The sequence below is a fragment of the Somniosus microcephalus genome, chromosome 34 (assembly GCF_052327205.1).
Source record: "Somniosus microcephalus isolate GS21.2 chromosome 34, FLI_Smic_1.0, whole genome shotgun sequence".
NCBI classification, from domain to species: domain Eukaryota; kingdom Metazoa; phylum Chordata; class Chondrichthyes; order Squaliformes; family Somniosidae; genus Somniosus; species Somniosus microcephalus.
In genome coordinates, this window is record NC_141020.1 from 5,187,315 (window position 1) to 5,205,637 (window position 18,323).

At 42.0% G+C, this 18,323-nt stretch overlaps 1 protein-coding gene across 6 annotated transcripts in view; it reads right to left on the minus strand.

Moving 5' to 3' along the window:
- LOC147096670 (alpha-actinin-1-like) overlaps positions 1-18,323 on the minus strand; it is a 111,229-nt gene that overhangs the window by 56,770 nt on the left and 36,136 nt on the right. For all 6 annotated transcript variants that reach the window (XM_085973237.1, XM_085973230.1, XM_085973236.1 and 3 more), the window contains exon 2: positions 3,397-3,511. In XM_085973237.1, coding sequence (XP_085829363.1) covers positions 3,397-3,511 — 115 coding nt within the window. The remainder of the gene's footprint in view (positions 1-3,396; positions 3,512-18,323) is intronic.

The window sequence follows — 18,323 nt, forward strand, 5'->3', positions numbered from 1 at the left end:
TTGCTGGGTTTATCTTTACACCTTTTTTTGAACAATGGTGTAACATTTGCAATTCTCCTGTCTTCTGGCACCACCCCAGTATCTAAGGAGGATTGGAATATTATGGCCAGTACTTGCGCAATTTCCTCCCTCAATCCCCTCAGCATCCGAGGATGCATCCCATCCGCTCCCGGTGACTTACTTTTGAGTACAGCCAGCCTTTCTAATACCTCCATCAATTTTTATCCTATCAAGTATCTCCACCACCATCCGCTTCCTTGGTGAAGACAGATGCAAAGTACTCATTTAGTACCTCAGTCATACTCTCTGCCTCCATGCATAGGTCTCCTTTTTGGTCCCTAAATCGACCCCACCCCACCTCTTACTATTTACATGCCTACAGAAGACTTTTGGATTACCTTGTATGTTGGCTGCCATTCTATTCTCATACCCTCTCTTTGCCCCTCTTATTTTCTTTTTCACCACCTCTGACCTTTCTATATATAGCCTGATTCTCAGATGTATTTGCAACCTGACATGTATCATATGCACTCTTTTTCTGCTTCATCATATTCTCTATCTCTTTCATGACTTTAGTTACCCTGCCTTTCCCCCTAGTGGGAATGTGCCTGAACTATTTCCTCTTTAAAGGCAGCCCATTGTTCCATTACAGTTTTGCCTGCCAATCTTTGATTCCAGTTTACCCAGGCCAGAGCTGTTCTCATCCCACTGAAATTGGCCTTCCCCCAGTTAAACATTTTTACTCTAGATTGCTCCTTGTCCTTTTCCATAGCTAATCTAAACCTTATGATACTATGTTCACTGTTCCCTAAATATGTTCACCTACTGGCACTTGCTCCACTTGACCAACCTCGTTCCCTGGAACCAGATCCAGCAATGCCTCCTCCCTCGTTGGGCCGGAAACATACTGATCAAGAAAGTTCTCCTGAACACGCTTCAGAAATTCTTCCCCTTCTCGGCCCTTAACACTATTATGATCCCAGTCTATATCAGGATAGTTGAAGTCCCCCATTATTACTACTCTATAGTTCTTGCACCCCTCTAATTTCTCTGCAAATTTGCTCCTCTATCTTTCCCACTAGTTGGTGGTCTATAGAATACATCTACTAGTGTAATGGCACCTATTATTTCTTCATTCTAGCCATATAGATTCTGTCCTTGACCCCCCTCCAGCACTAACACTCTCTTTGACCAATACTGCCACACCTCCTCCTCTCTCTCCTTCCCTAGCTTTCCTGAACACTTGATAACCAGGGAGATTGAATCCCCAATCCTGCCCTTTTGGAGCCAGGTCTCAGTTATTGCCATATTCCCATGTGGCCATTTGTGCCTGCAGCTCACTTACCTCAAGAACAAGAGCAGGAGTAGGCCATATGGTCCCTCGAGCCTGCTCCTTGTAGTTACCTCGTTTACTACGCTTCGTAAGTTCACATACACTGTTAACCCATCTTAGACCATCCTGTATTCTCTCAGTTTGACCCCCACCTAATACCTTACTTTAGTGCGCTCTGCCTCGCCCAATCCTTTGAGCACTTTATTTCCCCTTTCTAATGTTACATCCTGGTGCCCATCCCGCTGCCAAATTAGTTTAAAACCCTCCCCAACAGCACTAGCAAACTCGCACACTTCCTGCACATGTGGTTGTCCAGGACACAGGAAGCATCCTAGAGTCCCCACATGGGTAAAACAGGTGGTGCAGAGGACAGCGAAAACCCAAGCACTGGGGAATAATCCCAATCGAAAAATTCCAGGATATTTGGACACATGAAAAACTGTTTTGAACATCCTCTCAACTGTTTGGACTTCAATACTCATAGTGTTTAGGACACTGAGCAAATGCATAAAAATTGCATTCAAGCAGATTCTAATATGTACCCTGTTTAGTTTATTCAAGCACAATTGTTGAATATTTCTCACTAATTGTTTTGAGTTGTGTCTATGCAACATGGGTGGTAAAGAATCACAGGAATGTAGCCACAGCCAATTTTTCCCTCTACTCCTGAACATCTTAAAGGGCTGTGGTTCCATTAGTGTCAGGTAGCTTTCATTACCTCCAAGTGGCTATTGTTTAAGTGCAACTGTCAACAGACTATCTAGTCACATTGCTACAGGTCACCTGCATAGTCATCAAGGGAACATTGGCCAATATTTCCCTTGGGAGCATGGATGCCAATTGTAGCACACATTGCCAACTGGCCAAGGTCATCTAACTCAGCACAGACTGAGTATCCAGCCACTCAGCAGATAAACTCACTGAACCATCTAAGAACAGGCAAGAAATGGAGGTTCAATAAGCCCTTACCAAAAAGCTGGTTTAAAAAAATTGAAAAGGCCAAAAATCCCAGAGCAGAAAGATTTTGTATTGCATCAGAAACTCCAAGTTTACTATTTGTTTTAACTGGATTAGGAATCATAGAATAGTACACAAGGAGGCCATTCAACCCATCCAGTCTGCACCGGCTCTTTCGAAGAGCAATCCAGTTAATCCCACTCCCCCACTCTTCCCCAGATCCCTGCAATTTTTTCTCCTTCAAATATTTGAATCATACCCTGACAATGCAATGAACAGCAACATTAATCTTCACCATTTAAAATTATTAAGCAGAGATAACTTGAAAAGGAGTATCCCCAGATCCTGAAAAAGCAAACGGATCAGGTATTCCGAATCTCAAGAGATGTTAGTTTGCCCTGCAGAGGATGATTTTAAATCTTGTTCACACAAGTGTGGTGAACTCTAAGTGTATAGAAATCCAACTGTTGGATCTTTATTTCTCCTGCTTCTGTATTTAAAATTAGGTAAAATGTTTTAAGTGTTGCATTATTCATTTACCAACTGGTTTCACTGTAACCAGAGGCAAGGTGAGCACTAATTAAATGATGGAATGTGGGTTTAGAACATTTGTGCTTTGAGAGACTATTCAGACAAAACTTTAAAAAGGAGTAAATAGTTGTATAAATTAAAAACAAAATGGCATCATGTACTTAACTATATTTTAACTTTTACCACCCTTGTTTTCTGCTGATTGAATTTTGGTTAAACAGGAAATGCTCACATCCTTTGAATGTGGAGGAGTTACCAGGCCCAACAGCATAAACATCACATTGTAACTAGCCGAGGCATGATTTACCTTCAACAGTGCACATCAAGTCAATTTCCTCAGACTATTAGCTTCAGCAGTTCTTAGGCCAATGTCAGGAGGCAGTCAATAATACAATATTTCAACAAAAGTATTCAAAATGCAGGTAGAATACAGAGGGAGGAAAAATTGTGACATCTAATTTACTTTTTAGAAATGGTAGCGATGAGGCATTCATTAACCTTGGGTAAAAAGAGACACGTCCGGTTGAAACGGGTACTTTTAAAATGCTTGCTTTTGTAGAGCTTGCTCCCCTCACCTGAAATCACCTCCAGCAGCAGCATAAGTTTGAGTCCATCTCTGAAATCTTCTTCAATTACTTCAATCTGTGTCCCTGCCTTCCGCAAATGAGAGTTGCACCATGCTGTAAATGTCTGCAAGACAAACACAAACCCATATTCAGGCCAGGTCATACAGGAGGCAATTCAAGTAATCACATCTTCTAATTCCCGTTCACAAAAGTGGATCATTTTCCCGTAACCAACTTGGAGGAATTGCAATGGTACTTCAGGACTTATTTTATAAGCTTTTAGCTGCTCAATAATTTCATACTAAGTTTTATTCTTTGGATGTGGGCAACACCAGCAAGGCCTCATTTATGATCCACCTTTGGGTGCCTAGTGATGTGAATGATGGGCCTTATTTCATCACAATTGTTCTTCCAACCAAATGGCTTGCTAAGACATTTCAGAGGGCAGCAATTCAAACCCGGATTGCAAGACTGAAGTCATGTGTAGGCCAGAGCTAATTTGGATGGCAGGTTTCTCGCTGAAGGACACTAGTGAACAAGTTTGGTTTTTACAACAACCCAGCAGCTTTCAGTCATTTTTCCTGGCGAGTTCAATTTCACAACATGCCAGTGCTACTGGAAGCTCATGACCCACAGAACAGCAGCATGACATTATTCACCCTCTTCAGGGGAACCAGGGAGAAATAGTTCCCTGGTTTAAGCGCTCAAACAGCACGTGACTAGTTTTGGTGTCTCAAAAGCCTTCGCACCAAATATGAAGGTAATTTGTGTCAATACACATTTACTTTTTACATAGAATATGCAGGACAGAAACAGGCCATTCGGCCTAACCAGTCCATGCCGGTGTTTACGCTCCACTTGAACCTCCTCCCATCCTTCCTTATCTAACCATCAGCATAACCCTCTATTGCCTTCTCCCTCATATGCTTATCTGGCTTCCCCTTAAATGCATCCATGCTATTCACCTAAACTACTCCCTGTGGTAGCAAGTTCCACATTCTCACCACTCTCTGGGTAAAGAGGTTCCTTCTGAATTCCCCATTTGATTTCTTGGAAACTCTTTTATATTGATGGCCTCTAGTTTTGCTCTTCCCAACAAATGGAAACACTGTGCCTACTCTATCAAAACATCATGATTTTAAAGACCTCTATTAGGTCACTCCTCGGCCTTCTCTTTTCAAGAGAAAAGAGATCCAGTCTGTCTATCCTTTTCTGATAGGTATAACCTTGCAGTTCTGGTACCATCCTTGTAAAGCTTTTGTACCCTCTCCAGTGCCTCCATATCCCTTTTAGAATATAGCAACCAGAACTGTAAACAGTACTCCAAAGTATGGTCTAACCAAGGTGTGATACCAGTTTACCATAATGTCTCCACTTTTATTAAACATTGTCATACAAGTTTTCTATTGACAGAGCTGCTGCAGTACTGCAAGGGTCATCTAAACAGAACAACGCTCAGGGCAGCCGCCATAAAACAATTAGGTTTCAGTAATATGTAAAGAGGGTTTTTGAGAAAGACCCAAAAAGAGCCATTTGAAAATAAGTCAAATCATTAGAAAGAAATCTAAACACTTTTGCTCAGCTGGGGCTAAAGACTAGTTACAACCAGTGGCTGATCATTAGACAAAATAGTAATGTTCCAATCCAACTGGTCTCTACCGTGAATCTGAAACGAATATCTGTATCCCCTTTCCCAATAGAGATCCGTCCAGTTCTTTTGTTTTAAAATCTGTCACGGTAGTCTGTTCCACAATTTGAACACTTTAAAAATAGACTCCTTACATTTATTATTTTCTTTTGACATGCTTAATTTCAAACCGTGTCCCCAGTCCTCAAAACCCATATCCTCATATTTCCTGTATCCCAAAACATTATGGCGCATTTGTACTCCACAAGTTAAGCAGTGCAGACGAAACTGGTTTGCACATACTGGAGTGTGATGGCACAAATCGAATTCTGAAGCAAAACAGACAAAACTCTCCTCTAGGGAATCTCGCTCCACTTGGTTCAGGTTAACCCAGACACCTATTCAGGCTGCATTATCGATGTGATGCTGAACAACTTTACATAGACACTAATGTTGTAGTGTAAATGCATCTTTAAAGACCTGTTGCATTTCCTCAATAAATAGTTGCATTCAACATGGTGCTTACTGAGGGGAGAGGGAGGGGGGGGGGGCAGAGGAACAGGAGGGTGAAGGAAAGAGATAAAAATAAATAAAGAAATTGCCGAGTGAGAGTTGAGGTGACCAAAAGCTTGGTCAGAGTTGCGAGATGGAGGTTTACTTGCGCCGATGGCGACTTTGTCCAAACCTGCAAAAGACCATCACCTCGACATTCCACCTCAATACCCATCGAGCAAACCAAGCTTTGAAAGTCTCCTTTTGCAGCACAGAGGTAAACCATACCAAAAAACCCTCCTATTTAGGAGTTGCGCTGTCATATAGACAACATCTCCAGAACCTTGGGAAGAAACTAAGGAGTAGGGTCAACTTGATCCAGAAACTCGCCAGATCCACATGGGAAGCAGACGCTCAAACCCTCCGTACGGCAGCACTCTCCGATGTACTCTACAGCGAAGTACTGCTCTCCAGCATGGCTATCAAGTCCGCATGTCAAATCCGTTGATGTCCAGCTGAATTCTACTATGAAAATTATCACCGGTACGTTTTTATTGACACCAACACCTTGCTTGCAAACTTCACACGACCACACCTATGCCGCGAATATGTAGTCTCCAGAGAATACAAACGCTACACTAGCAAAGACATGCCGATCCAGGCCGACTTGACCAACCAGTCTCAAATCTAGAAGGCAATCTTGGACCTTCGCCAAAGCCCTTTGGTTATAAATGGCAGGGCGGAGAGAAGGCAGGCCAGAGCTGGAGGACCAAAGCATGCAGAAGGGAATGTAAGGATGCAGTAGATTGCAGGTCGGGTGGGGTGAGGCTACAGGGGGAATCTGAAGAATAAAATAAGGATTCTGCAGAGATGGACCATGCGGTCTTGATAACTGATAGGATGTAGGGTTTGAAGCTTAACTCTAGCTTGAACAGGATGCCAAGGTTATGCAAAGCCTGGTTTCGGGCCTGGTTTGGGCTGAGCAATCAGTTAGGGAAGGTGATGGATGTCACTGGCAAGGGAACAGAATTCATTGCGAAAATTAGGGTCTTCGTTTTCCCTCATCTTTACTCTCTAGAGAACAGGAGGATCAAAGTCCCAGACAGGCTACCTTCCCTCATAACTCAGCCCTCCAAGTGTAGGCATCAGATGCAACCTCACCAAGGTCCAAATACAAACTTGAATGTCATCTCCTTAGCCTTGCAAGTCACACACTAGGCTACACATCACATTTTATTTGCCCTCTTTACCACCTGCATAAAACGAATGGGCAGTTTTAACAAGCCACCAAAAATCCAGTATCTTTCCTATTTTTATTTCAAGAATGTTGCCATTGAACATGCAATCCACATTTAGTTTCTTTTCACAAAACAATCTCTTTATGCAAAGGGTTCAAATAACAGGAAAAGTAAAGAAAAAAGTTAGGAGTAGCAAAGGAAGATCAGTAGAACTTCTTCAGCCAAAAGATAACCGAGTTACAAGAATATTTTTGGGAGGGCTATAAAGTAGGAACAGATTATGGAGTGCATTTCTGGAAAGAGATCGAGGGATATGATGGAGACAGACTTGTTTGGCCTAATGGGCTTTCCAGTTTCTATAAATTTTCAATCTCCAACACCTAATTTTACAAATATACATTCTCTGCTGACCCATTTGAATTCTTTAACACTGAACAGAAATATAATGGCAGTACCGTGATTACATTTTACCAATTTACACTTGTGTATTCTGAATTCCTAAAGAAACTAGGATACCATAAATCTTTTATATATTTTGTAAATATTTCTACCATGATAGCCTTTTACCATAGTTGCTACTTAATAACTATAGGCTACCATAGTCAAATACACAAAGGCTCTATTGAAACATGAATAAACCCATTTAACTAGGGGACTGCAGATTTGTACAACTTTCCACTTCGGTCGATGACTTTTGGAAACTTAGTTTTAATCCTACAGTCTCTGTACAGTGCTCCTGAGGTTGATTATTTTTGGCTAGAGTTGCAGACTGGAGTCTAGGAGAACTGTGTTTTCATTTATTACTGTAACCTCAGGTCAGTACCAATCACACGGACCATCGACAGCACATAATTACCATTTTTTAAATCAGTTTTATGTACTACACAGCTGTATGATACAATTGTTAATCAGGATTATATACAATAAGCGATTACCAATATCTCTTGCCAGTTTCCTGAAACATTCTCAAAATTGAGAAAACTGAAGTAAAAATAAAAAGCTCATTGACTATAACTAGAAGTGTTTAACAGATTTTGAATAAGTACACCTTTGATCTGAAAGAGCAACCCATTACTACGGTCAATACACCACATCAAGCGAATTAACAGTAAGGACAAGAAAAAGCCATCATCTCCTCCCTGGTGTCTACCACCTAATTTCCAGGATACAGAAATAAAAACTTCAGATCACTGGCCAACTTGGATGATGATCTTTTGATCCACATGTCCATAATCTTGCTACTAGTATATGCCCTGTACTAGACAATTTCATTTGTCAGTGCACATTACCCCACTGTCCTGGCACTCTAAACCAATTGAGCAAACCCACCACTTAGAACCAACTGGTATAATGCCAGTTGACAAGGTCAATACGGCCTCACTGTTAGCTCAACAGTTGCCATATTGTTGGCAAGAGTGGAAGACTTCTATGCCACTTATTCATGCTTTGCAACTGCAGCAATTCTGACCATCTGACAAAATATTTAAAAATGTAACCCAAACTCTCAATTAAATTAAAAGCAACAATTTGCATTTATACAGCATTTTTAACACAGTAAAATGGCCCAATGCACTTCTGAGGTAAGAAAGTACCCAAGCAGAAGATTTACCAGAGGTGACCGATGGCATGGTTAGAAGAGTGAGTTTTCAGGTAGCTTTGGAAGGTAGCAAGATGGAGGAGTTTAGAGACAGGTCAATGCGTAGTCAAGAGGTGAAGTGGTGGGTGAGGGGATGCAATAGCAGAGGACATCATTTGGCTTATGCGCCAGTCTGAGGCTGCAAAGGCAGCGAGTGCAAGGCAGCGGAAGACTTATAAATAAGGACATGGATTGTGAATTCAATGCATTTGAGACAGGGGTGATCAGGGCAGAATTTGTGGCATAAAGCCAGCTTCCAAAAAAAAGACCAATTACACCAACATTAAAAAGGAGGATTGGGTCTATTCTGTTTGCAACGAAGTTTCTATACAGGCACAATTACTGTGGTAGTTGAGTCCTGGATAAAACATCCAAGCTGAAAAAGCTTACAGAACAGTTAATCAAAACAGTAGTAACTTGTGACATGCAGTACTCAACAGGAAAGACATCTGGTTAGGAAACTGCATTTGCCAGCAACTTCCTGAAGAATTGAGTTTTTTTTTTATATAAAAAAAAGTCAATAAATTGAGTTCCATTGTAAACTACAGTCATCCCCACTTGTGAAAACACCATCTGACACCAAGCTGCATTCGAAATTTTTACACTTTTAGGTTTCTGTTGTCAGCAATTGTACACAGTGAATAGCTGAGTCACAGGCCAGGTAGTTCCCAATTTCAATGCCTAGTTAGCTGATCGCAACCAAAGTAGAGCAAGGAACGCTACAATTAGCTTCAGTGCCCCTGGATTATGGGAAGGAGGGAAACATGGTCAATTTTCCCCTCCTGATCAACATCCAGCAACCACTGCTGAAAAGCGCAAATGTGGATATACAGTTGAGAACAGTTTACAATGACTTCACTGGTTCAATAGTGTACGGACATTCACTGCCAAAGCTTTTGAAGAATGCCCACTTGTGCAAGGTACCAAAGGATGGGGATCTAGTGTTCACGGAAGCAAGCACCTTCACGTGAGGAGGGCAGAACAGAAAGTTAGCTGGAAGAGAAAAAGGAAAGTAGAAGAGAGGTGGTAAAACAAGTAGCATCGGTAGGTGACACCAACTTATCTTGGGTTTAAAAAAGCTACTTCCAAAATTGTCAGTGGGGAAAAAACTAGACAGAATCCTTTTGCTATTGTACAATCTTCCAAATGAGAGAGACTAGACATGAAGTTTGAAAAGTACAAACTTTGGGCTGTGTCAGTCCTCGAGTTAGAAATTGCACAACTCCTCTCCCGCCCTTTTGCAAACTTGTACAGAAATCCAGAACATTATTTGTGAAATTATACCACATGGGAGGTCTGTACCAGAGGTGAGGAACTGAAAAATAGCTTGGTTAACCATTTCAAATTTAAGAGATTGAGGATGAGGAGGCTTAATGTACTGCACTGAGACACACATAATTGCTGACTTTGTGGCAGGTTCAGTGCCGTGGGTAGGACTGAAAGCAGACTTAAGAAATGTACCAGAATGGTGGGAAAAGTAGATGTGGAGGTTAACTGCTGACAACAAATTCAAAAACTTCAGAAGGGGAGATTGGATGATAGTTAGAGTCAATAGAAAGGGTCAAGGGGAGGCAACTGGATGGACTGTCAGTTTGAGACAAAAATCCATGAACTTACTTATCTGGCATCAGATGTGAGGATTAAGGGGTGGGGGAGGTATTTGAAAGGAAGTGTGTGGAATTGCTCTCGCCTTCCAGGATGATCTGGCAATGGAGGGGGAACAGCAAAATATTTTTAGGGTAGTCAAGACCAATGTTCCCTGTAAGGTGCGCGGCCGCGCATTGCTCCAGGCAATCCGCGCAGCTGGCTTTTCGTTTCAATGTAAAGACTACACGTGCAGTATTTACAATGGCCCGCGCAGCCCCTTAAAGGGGCCGCGCAGGGCCAAAAATAATTACAGGGAACATGGGTCAAGACAGATCTGGCAGTGGACAACCAGGTCAATCATGCAGCATCAACCTGCAGCCCTTGGATTTGAGGATGCGAAGGTGGGGGTTATTCCATAGGGGAGTGGTAAATTGAATGCGAGTGGGGGGAAAGAGAGAGAGAGGGGAGAAAAATGTTGAGTAGGTCAATGGAAGCAGCAACCTCATGGTGGGTTGAGGACCAGAGAAAAGGGAGTTATGACTGCACTGGAGAGGGAGTTGGGAGGCACGTTGTTCAGGGCGCTGGTGAGATCACACCTGGAGTACAGCATACAGTTTTGGTCTCCTTATTTAAGGATGGATATACTTGCATTGGAGGCAGTTCAGAGAAGGTTCACTAGGTTAATTCCTGAGATGAAGAGGTTTTCTTATGAAGAAAGGATAAGCCTATACTCATTGGAGTTTAGAAGAATGAGGGGATCTTATTGAAACAAGATTCTGAGGGGGGTGGACAGGGTGGATGCAGGGAGGGGGTTTCCCCTCATGGGGGAATCTAAAACTAGGGGGCATAGTTTCAGGATATGGGGTCGCCCATTTAAAAACGGAGATGAGGAGGAATTTCTTCTCAGAGGGTCGTGAATCTTTGGAATTCTCTACCCCAGAGAGCTGTGGAGGTGAATTCAATGAATATATTCAAGGCGGATATAGACAGATATTTGAGCTACAGGGGAGTCAAGGGTTATGGGGAGCGGGTGGGAAAGTGGAGTTGAGGCCAAGATCAGATCAGCCATGCCATATCTTACTGAACGATGGGGCAGGCTCGAGGGGCCGAATTGCCTACTCCTGCTCCTATTTCTTATGTTCTTATGCAGGGCGGAGGATGGGGGTAGTGGGCTTGGGGTCAAACATGGGTATACATATAACAAGAGAAACAAGGAAGTAGTTAGAAATAGCCTATTCAGCATGTAGATCCCAGATGTGGTGAGGCGTCATAATAGAGGGGGCAAGGGGAAGCACTTTTCACCCAAGACCCCTTTTACTGATATTTACAAGCTTCTCTTCCTCTCCTTACTAATTATAGCCAGGAATTTTTTGGTGGCGGGGAGGGATTCAAAGGCAACAGCGGAAGAGCTAGAAGTGCAATAGGTAACAATTTAGAGATTAATAGTTAACCGAACCAATACAATGAGAAAATAAACTAATTGCAAGTTCAACATGAGTTTCAAATGAACTTTGTTCTGTAGCTCAAATTCAATTGCAAACACCATGTTAGAACGAAAGTGCCTCAAAACACAATCCTCACCACCCTTTAAAACATGCTCATGAAGTTATTAAGCAAATCTCTTTATGCAGTTGCATTCATAGTCAATGGGAGCTACACAAAGCCATTTCTCTAAATTGTGTGCATATAGGCATTCATCTGCACATTAATCCTTACAAAACACACCCACCATCAACTCAGAACAAATAAACAAGAGAATGCTATTGTTAACAGAAAATGGTAGCAAATTCTCAACAAGCCATTTACTATAAATTTACAGACAGCTAGCTGGATTGCAGATTTGCTTATTTCATCTACACTGTTAGATTTCGGCTTCCACTGTTGACAATCAAAACAGCCATAGCATTCTTGGATGCTGAGGTCATACATTTAGTTCCTAGGAGTATCCAGCATAGCTTACGTGTGCTTTTACACACACCCACCAGCCACACCTTTAAGCTCCCTCTTCAGGAGCCATAGAAAATTTAGCAAGGATATTTTGTATTTCTTGATTAGATAAAGGACATTATGTGTATTGTATCAGATTATTTAGAGAGAAACTATTTCCCCTGCTAGGGGAATCAAGAATAAGTGGACATAATCTTAAAATTACAGCTAGGTCATTTAGGAACAAAGTCAGGAAGCACTGTTTCACAAAGGGTAGTAGAAATTTGGAACTCTTCCCCAAAAGGCTGTCAATGCTAGGACAATTGGAGCTTTCAAGACAGAGATCAAGTTTTGTTAGGCAAGGGTATCAAAGGGTATGGAGCAAAGGCAGGAAAATGAAGTTGAAGTTCAGATCAGCCATGATTTGATCAAATGGCAGAGCAGGCGCAAATGGTCTGCTCCTGTTCCTAATGGATTAAGAAGGGTCATCTTAAAAGGATGTTATTGAGACACGACTTGCAAAATCAGGGAACCTGTTAAATCAAGAGTAGACCCACAGAGCAACCAAACTCTTTTTTTGAGCATTTGTATAGAATATCCGGTGACAATGTAAACTTATCACTTGTCCACAGATGTAAAATTACAGTGAATTGTGCAAAACTGTAACTTTTCATCTAATACAATAGCAAAATACTGCAGATGCTGGCAATCCGAAACAGAAAATGCTGGGAACACGCAGGTCAGGCGGCATCGTGGAGAGAGAAACAATGGCCCAGAAATTAGGTTCGGGGGCTTGCCGCGCGTGCAAGCCCCCGATGTGCACTCACCCGGCACGCCAACATCTGAAGCCTGCTTGGAATTCCTGTCACTGGCCCGGTTCAGATGTCGGCGCGCTATGCTTGCCTGATCCAGCGGCGTAGTTAGTGCGATGTGCTGGCTGGGATCAGGTGAGCACCGTGCAGCCAATCAGGGGAGGGGAAACTTCATTCATGAGTTTGATAGTAAGAACTGTCAAACTCATGAAAAGTACGGGCTGCCAAAAGACTAGTTTAACTTTAAATAAAATTTAAAAAAACATCCCAATAATTAAATAAACTATAAATAACTTTAAAACTTTTTTAAACAATTAATCAAATTTTTGAAAAAAATAATTTAAGAAATCGGGTCTAAAAATAAACTTACCTTACTGTAAAGTCCTTAAAAACAATAAAACTGTGGAAAAAATGTTATAATTTTAAATAATAGACCACTTACCTTAAAAGAATCAAGTCCTTACGCCTCCTTTTTATATGTCTAAAAAGTTCAGGCCCTTACACACGGGCAAACCTGTCAAAAAGGAAGTTCAACGCGTGCGCGCAGAGCCCTGTGTGCACGCGTTGGACCTCTGAACCCCTTGGAGGAAATGCCGGTTTCCCGCGCATGCGCTGTGCATGCTGAAATCCGGCACTTCCAACAGGCCCACGTGTGAGTGCCCTGTCCATACTCACGCATTGGGACCGGAATTACTGGCCCATTAACGTTTCAAGGTCGATGACCCTTCATTGGAACTTTTCAACCATACCTGTACAATGGGCACCCCAGAAATCAAGGGTTTATGTTTAACCAATGGCCAAGTGGGAAAGAGCATTGTATTGTATGGCACTGAGCCAAAGAGGCCAGGAAGGTCCAAGCTTCGTCAGTGTTCAGCCAGAGTAGCAGTAGGAATGCTAGTATTGGCCTCAGGTGTTCCTAGACTTAGGAGTAACAACATTTCTATCCAATGACCCACATATGGGGCTGTTGGTTGAGAACAGGATTGGCTCAGCTGCAATTGTCCCTTTTCCTTGCCAAACTTTTTTTTTTTGGGGGGGGGGGGGGGGGGGGGAAAGAGGAGCAGGAGAGAGAAAAAAGGCAGTCAGACACTCATTGTCCAGGCTCTCTCATGAAGAACCTGCAGCCTATGTACAGGACCAGAGACAGGACAATTTACAAATATAAATACAATTCATCTTGAGCCAGTTATTTTCCTTCAGTTTCACTGCACGACAGGAAACACTAGTAATGGTTCCCAAGTTAGCAAACAGCAAGCTTTTCTTATGCAGCAGCGAATAAATATCATATGGAGTAATTCAGGCACCATATGCAGCATTAAACAACATTATAATGAACACCTAATTAAGATAAATATTGTATTTGCAATCCATGCTTAAACTTGTTAAAAATGGATATTAAAATAATAATCCTGTCTGCTATACAAGCATCACTACCATTCCAGGAGTGCTACAGCATGCACCCATTTCTTACTTATGCTGACCTTCAGCAGCAGTCATGTACTGTATTAAGCGATCAGTAACTTTGCTTTTAAGCTGAGATTTGAGAAAACACAACTTTTCACATACAGGAACCCGAAGGGCACTTGTACATAGAAAATAACTTTTTGTAACACATTACTGGCCACAAGCCAGTGTCCATTGTTAATTGGAAGCCCCACCAAGATTTGGCTATCCCAACTACTGTGTCTAGTCAAAAACCAGCAGGGTGCCCCTTATTAAAGCCAAAAGTATTAACAAATAAATGGCAACTGTATCTGTAACTTTAAAATCAGCAGCGCCATCAAATAATGCAAGTGCTTCTGAAGAATTAAGTAGCTTTCTGCTTTGGTTCTCGTAGGCTACGGCAAGTGGTCAAGTTGTAATTTGTTAATATGAAGTAGATTAACGGGGAAGAAAGGGTCCAGGAATGTCTGTGGCGTTCAAGCTCAAATAGTATACATTTAATTTAGACAAGTATCTACTTTAGTGATCAGTGGGTCTCACGGGGGTGTTCTGCATAAAGTGGCGCTGTTAGCAGATAGCTGTATGTGTGACTTTCAAACTTTTGATCGCAGTTTCTCCTCTCCGGGCTGTCAAACAACCAAACTGTTAATTTTAGTTTGTAGATCTGCATAAAAAACACATATTTGTTGAAGGGTTTCACACCTTATAGCTGTAAAGTAAGCCCAGAATGATAAAGATGCAAGACCTCAAGCCCCAGGTTAATAGAAACTATATTCTAACTATTAGACAGCTTATACTGTGTTCCAATATTTATAGAATGTAAATTGCAGATTAGTTCCAAATGCAACTGCGCAAGAATAAACCTCAAAATGACTAAAACCAGGAGTCAACCTAAATCCCAAATAGTTACACTTTGCTTATTTAAGAAATTCCATTGCAGTTCCCCATACTATATACGAAGGTTTCCCTGTACTACCAGCTTCCTCTGCCCATCATTCATCCATGCAATTTTGACTCCCAACGTCATTTAGATGCCCCCCGTTCCCCTCTGTACTTGCTTAAAACCAGTTATATCTCTTAACTTTTTCAAGTTCTGACAAAGGGTTTCTCTCTCCACAGATGCTACCTGACCTGCTGAGTATTTCCAGCATTTTCTTTTTTTAAAAAAAATTTATGGCCCTCTTCTCTGCTGTAAACTTCTACAATTATGAGAAATTGGGCAATAGATCACAATTGTGCATTCTTTACTGTGTACAAACTATATGTAGAGTGTACTAATCAATGTCATCTGCATTAGCAAACCAAAATATTGAAAGGGGAAAATGAAATAATCTTGAAAAATACACAAGTTATGTTCTTCCATCAGTTAAATTTCTTCTTGTATACTACAATATTTTTGATACCTCAATTGAACGGCCAGAGATTACTGTTTGTAATCATCCATGCATGTTTATTATTGATTTAGTTGATGGAAAGTTGAACAGGTATTTTAAAATATATGAAAAACAAAAGGCAACTCAGAAGGATTAGAAAAAAAGTGATCAGAGTTACTGGTAGTGGGAGAGGAAAGGTAGGCACTTTGCTTCCTATTTCCAGTTACTGGATCAGTAGCTTTCCGTGCTCCGTATTTTAATGTTGAATCAATAAACTACAATAACCAGTCGCTCCACTAGTGCACAGTATTGTTTAGTTAGGATACTTCAGTCTAGCAAGTTGCCTTTCAAGATCACCTAGAGGCCAAAGATTTTAGACATCCAAATTATGTGCTTGGCACCACTCACTCAATTTATATGTAACCTTGATAAGTTATGTGTGTACTGTTCGTGTGTTGCCTGTGCCAGGCTCAGCCCTATCACTGATCGTATTTCTTCAGACATTTAGCAATAGATGGCATTTTGCCCTTTCGCCCCAAACAGAAATTACCAGCTACATTAAGTGATGCAAACACTGCTTTTCAAAGCCATCCATATTGTGGCAATGCAATATGGGAGGGGAAGGGGAAGAAATCTTTAGTGGACAACACCAAAATGGCAAAGAAAGTGATTTGGGGGAGGGGGGGGGGGGGGAAAAAGAGATGGGCACATGGCAGCTGAAATACAAAATCCTAACACGTTTAAGCATGAACAGCATTTCAGATCTATAGATTATTGAAATCCATAGGCCCCGCCATCTTTATATTCAAAAGTTCTAGATCAACAGCGCTCGTGGTTTTCAGTGGCATTTGTTCCCCCAGCAGCCCAGCCCCGACTTCAAACCCATCTACTCAAAGTTCCATTCCATTTCATTTGTGCCTCTGGTATTCACCCTCTTTTCCTTCCAATGCTTTTTTGAAACTGCCAGCCTTGTTACGCCCTGCAGCTTAGGGGAAAGCACCAACTCCCTCATCACCCAGCATCATCCCTCCATATAACTTCTCCTGCCCACCCCACCCGATAGGTTTGAAGCAGCTCCCTTTATCTTTCTCCTCTTCTCTCCGCCACCCCCCCCTCCACAACCAAACCAAGTAACCTCTCCCAATGTGCTTTCCAAGCAGTCATATTTGTTTAACTTAAAGGCTAATCGCTAGCATAATTCACCCTCTTTCTCTTCCCCCACCCCCCAAGTACATAGAAGATAGGAGCAGGAGTAGGCCATTCGGCCCCTCGAGCCTGCTCCACCATTCAATGCGACCATGACTGATCATCCAATTTCAGTACCCTGTCCCTGCTTTCTCCCCATACCCCTTGATCCCTTTAGCCTTAAGAAATATATCCAACTCCTTCTTGAATATATTTAATGAATTGGCCTCTACTGCCTTCTGTGGTAGAGAATTCCACAGGTTCACCACTCTCTGGGTGAAGAAATTCCTCATCTCTGTCCTAAATGGCTTACCCCTTATCCTTAGACTGTGTCCCCTGGTTCTGGACTCCCCAACCATCGGGAACATCCTTCCTGCATCTAGTCTGTCCAGTCCCGTCAGAATTTTATAAGTTTCAATGAGATCCCCTCTCATTCTTCTAAACTCCAGCGAGTACAAGCCCAATTGAGCCAATCTCTCCTCATACGTCATTCCTGCCATCCCAGTGATATACCTATCAATACATTCCATGAAAAGCGACAAGTTAAGATAGTAACCATAGGTTTTTATTGGCTAAATAACAGAGCCCACCCTCGTGGGTGATCGGTTCCAACAAGGAAGAATACTAGCCAGTCACCTTTATACCTGGGCAAGCAGGCGGAGCCATGGGCGGAGTCAGCTGAGGTATGCCTAGGTATAACAGCGTGCGTGGCAAGAGGTAATCTTGTGTAGTGATAACAACAGTGTAACGATAGTGAACGGTTGTGAACGATAACAGTGGTTTACCACATTCACCCCTTGTTTAAAATGGAGTCCGGCGGGGTGACGTGTACTACCAGTTCGTGTATGTCAGTCTATCAGGAGGCCTCGTAAGCCTTTCTGATCGGCGCAGCAGCGGCGGTGCAGTATCCGATGTTAGTGTTAGCATTACTGTTTGGAGGTCTATATACCACTCCCACGAACGTTTTCTGCTCCTTGGTATTTCTCCGTTCTACCCATACAGATGCCACATCAGAGCGAATATCCTTCCTTACAATTGTGTTAATCCCTGTACATTCCCCAGCCTACTCCTCCCCTCCCTCATGTGACTCCTATCCTTTTTTTCTCCACCCTCCCATCATTTTCCCCCCACCCTCAACACGGCTTGACCAGAAAACTACACTTGGCCTCAACTTCCCAACTGAAACACCACTGGTACATTCAAGTAACTGGTACTTTTGATATCTTGGCTTGCAGATTCATTCATGTTTCTACCCTGTGCCAGGTAGGGAGAAAAAAAGTCTTGAAATTCCTGTTAAAATGAGCAGTGTCTGGAGGTAAAAATCTGCACTGCAATGCTAAAGTTCAACTCAATGCCACTGCAAATTTTAAAGAGTATAATTGCTAACTGTCCTCTTTTGCCTGCCTCCAAAAAAAATGTATTGCCTTCCCTTACTTACGTAAGCAGGTTGACTGTATTCACAAAGTATGTGCACTTCCTGGCAAGTATTTGTACAACATAAACACCTAGTTTTTGTAGATGACAGATTTGATCTTGTGAACTATTTATTACACAGCAGTATCAACTTGTCTACACCCAGTATCAACGTCTATCCACGTACATTCTTGTCCAACCTAA